Below are 3,922 nucleotides of genomic sequence, written 5' to 3' on the forward strand. Positions count from 1 at the left end.
TTGAGCCAGGGTCAGGCCCGAACACGGCGTCCTTTATGCTGTCGCGTATAGCGTCCCTATGCAAGAGCGCATGGATGCATACACCCGTCTTGAACTCATCCACCAGATAAGAAAAAAATATGTTATTTTTTGTTACGTTAGCAAATTGTGATTGTCATTTAATATGGGCACCGGATTAGCGATTTGTTATTGAGGAAAATCAGATTTCGTTTTGAAAGGTTATAAAAAAAAATCTTATGTCTGTCTTTTAGAGAGGTGATCTCACATATATGGTGCGGATATCTGAATTCTTGATTACTTATTATATACTTGATTGAGTTGAATCAAAACTTACCAAAGCAAACACGAAACAAGATCTCCATCTTTAATGGGATTTGGTTTTTAATGGGAGGGAGGGTGGTGGGTGGTGATGCGAAAATAAACCAGAGGAAATATATGGTGGTAGGTGAGGCGGAAAAAAACAGCGGAAGGGAAGCTACCAACTCCCTTTTACGAGTAGAGATTTATGTAGAATATATTGAAAATTAATGCAAAATATACAGAATCTTAATGTTTTAATACCAGATATACTCATCACTTTTCATGCGCATACAGTGCATGCTGGACCAGATCATTCACTAAATCAAATCAACTAATGCTACAAATAGTGCTGACGATGTGTATATATACTTGCACTCGTAAAGAAATATCTCCCCACGAAGAGAGAGAGAGAGAGAGAGAAGCACACACTTTCTATGAGCATGTCAAAGATCATTCTCCTCCTCCTCCTCCTGGCACCCCTTCGCATGGCCGCCGCAAGCCCGGATTGTGCCCCCGGCCGGGAGCCGGGCATGGAGGCGTCTTTTGCCTGTAGCCAGATGTGGCTGTTGAAGGCCGAACAAGATCTCTGCGTCCGCATCATGGCCTGGGGCGGCGTCGACATGTCCGTGTCGCACAAGGAGGAGGAAACCGGGTACGTGAGCCTTGCTGCGTGGTTCGCCGTGGAATCCTTTGAAGTCACGCGGATCGCCGCGAGGAACCAGCTCAACCATAACACATCGCTCTCCGGAGAGGAGAGGCGCGCCTACGAGGGGTGCATGAAGGACTACGCGCTAGCGGGCAGATCCATCACCCGCGTCGCCGACGAGATGCTACCCAGCTGCCGCTTCACGGGCCTCAGCGGCGAGTACAACCGTGCGCTAAATAGCATAGTTAGTTGTATGAATCGGCTGTCGGCGCTGGCTCGGGTGAACACGCCGTTGTACCCCATGGTGTTGGCCGACCAGGACAAAGCAGTGCTGGCGTACCATCTTGCTACTTTGATTGGTGTAGTGTGATAGAGCAAACAATAAAATAGACATTGGACACTCCTAGCTCCCTCTATGCCTATAAATACACCACCCTCTCGAAATTCCGGATTCCCTCCTTCCAAAACCCTAAAAAAACTCATCACACTGCCGTCGGACACGTCCGTCCCGGGCGGACGGAATCGCGCCGCCGCCCCGCACCAGTGGCGTAGTGCCACGTGGCGCCTCACCGCCCCCGCGCCGCCAGCCCGGGCAGGCCCATCGCCGGCCCCCGAGGCTCGCGCGCCCGAGCCGCCGCACCTCGCCTGCCGGCCTGCCTCGCCTCCCCGAGCCGCCGCCACCTCCTCGCAGCGCATCCTCGCCGGCCGCCGCACTTCCTCGTCGCCGGTGACCGCGGCTGCAGCTCCGGCCGCCGCCCCCGCCGCGCAACCGCCGCACGCCCCGGCGAGCTCCGGCCGCCCTCCGCCCTCCTCCTCCCACGGATCCGCCGGCCGCCGTCGCCTTCGTCAACTCCGGCGAGCTCCGGCCGGTGATCCTCGAACCGCGCTGCTACAGTACCGGGCCGGATCTAGATCTATTTGGACGGTTGACTTTTGTCCCGAAACCCTAACTATTTTGCACTTTTCATCATATTGTATCTTTGCATCCATAGCTCTGTTTTGGGCATATAGCATATCAAAATGTTCATCTCAGAGAGTACATCATTTCATCTCATTGCATAATTTTAATTTGAGTTCATCTTGATGCCCGAAATGCTGTTGGAAGAATGCTATTTGAGATAATTGTCAGATCTGCTGCTCCAATTAGATATTTGTCATTTTTGCCATGATTATTGTGTGCATGATATGCCCCTGAGCTCTACATGAGTTTTGTTATATGTTTTGCCATCTTTCCAGAGGTGCAACCCATGTATTTTTGTGATGTGTGTGGTGACCAGCACAAGCTTGCAAGTGGTGCATTCGTTAATGCTGATTTCAGGGACTTAGCAATTCCACTAAGTCCTTAATCTGTTTATTTCAATATGCCATATGTTCATGTTGTTTACTAGTGATCCGTGTCTCTTTTGAGGATGATCAGTAAGGATGTTTTGTTAATCTTGTAGTGCTCTATCCATCCATGTCTTTGTTTGCATTTATGGAGCACCCTAGCTTGAGTCAACCGAGCTCTACTTTTGCTATTTCGTGAATCTGATCAGATTGTCTACTTGTTAGCGATTTTGCCGAGGATGTTGTAGTTGATCCGTGCATACTATGTTATTGTTCTTGCCATGTCTAGCTTGTATAATGTGTATTCTTGATGGGCGTATTCTTAGATTGTCATGACTTACTCTGTAGTGAGTGCATCGAGCTCGTGAACATGCCTACTTGATATCTGATTTTGCATGCTCCAGTTTTCACTAAGTCTGAGAACTGATTATGTTTTTGCCATGTTCACATGCTTGCAAATGTATTTTCTAATCCTTTTTGGCTCAAGGTCACTAAGGGACTTTTGTTAAGCTCTTTGAGTAGCTCCATGCCATGCTTTACTTTGCCATGTTCAATTCCTGTAGCATATAGTTTTCATGCTCCAAAGTGTGCTACCTGATCTGAAATTCCAGACAAGTGTTAATTTCACTAAGTCTGAAATCTGTTTACCAAATGCATTTTTGCCATGCTTGTTTGAATCTGTTAATGGATGAATTGGCCGTAGCTCAGTGTTCATCTTTTGTTAAGCATCATGAATGGATCCCTGCCATGTATTTTGTTGCCATGTTTGAGTGCTGTAGCATGTTTATTTTGTTGCATTTAGATGGCTACTTGCTGTAACCGCAGACCGGTGCCATATTTGAATTGTTTGCCATTTCCAAACCGTGACTCCGATTCCGGTGATCTTTATATCGTTTTCAAGCGATTTCATCTCACCTTTTCAGTGGCATACTTGGTTTTCCAAGTTGAGGCCAGGTTCATTCATTCCTTGTCAAATCTTGCATATGCATCGCATATCGCATCCCGTATAGCATACCATGTTTGCATCATGTTGTTTGAGTTTGCACGTGGTTGATTGTGTCCTTGTTGTTTGTTTGTATTGTTTGGATAGAGCCGGGAGACGAGTTCGCTAACGAGGAGCCCGTTGAGTTTGCTTTCGAGGATCCAGTCAACTCTGACAACTTTGCAGGCAAGATGATCATACCCTCGAAATCACTACTATCTTTGCTTTGCTAGATGCTCGCTCTTTTGCTATGCCTATGCTACGATGCCTACCACTTGCTTATCATGCCTCCCAAATTGCCTTGTCAAACCTCTAACCCACCATGTCCTAGCAAACCGTTGATTGGCTATGTTACCGCTTTGCTCAGCCCCTCTTATAGCGTTGTTAGTTGCAGGTGAAGATTGGAGACCGTTCCTTATTGGAACATTATTTACTTGTTGGGATATCATTATATTATCTTGTTATCTTAATGCATCTATATACTTGGTAAAGGGTGGAAGGCTCGGCCTCTCGCCTAGTGTTTTGTTCCACTCTTGCCACCCTAGTTATCGGTGTTATGTTCTCGGATTTTGCGTTCCTTACGCGGTTGGGTTATAATGGGAACCCCTTGATAGTTCGCCTTGAATAAAGCTTTTCCAGCAATGCCCAACCTTGGTTTTACCATTTGC

General features: G+C 47.3%; 1 protein-coding gene across 1 annotated transcript; it reads left to right on the plus strand.

Moving 5' to 3' along the window:
• Positions 1–701: 701 nt before the first annotated feature.
• Positions 702–1,350, plus strand: LOC125547910. Its single transcript, XM_048711647.1, has one exon. It carries the CDS (start codon positions 735–737, stop codon positions 1,314–1,316), a length of 582 nt encoding a protein of 193 aa, XP_048567604.1. The 5' UTR covers positions 702–734; the 3' UTR covers positions 1,317–1,350.
• Positions 1,351–3,922: the final 2,572 nt, after the last annotated feature.

The sequence above is a fragment of the Triticum urartu genome, chromosome 3 (genome assembly GCF_003073215.2).
Source record: "Triticum urartu cultivar G1812 chromosome 3, Tu2.1, whole genome shotgun sequence".
In the NCBI taxonomy this organism is placed as follows: Eukaryota; Viridiplantae; Streptophyta; class Magnoliopsida; order Poales; family Poaceae; genus Triticum; species Triticum urartu.

What these genes read in the sequence shown, in the direction of transcription:
- LOC125547910 (XM_048711647.1), top strand. Translation starts at nt 735, where the DNA reads ATGAGCATGTCAAAGATCATTCTCCTCCTCCTCCTCCTGGCACCCCTT.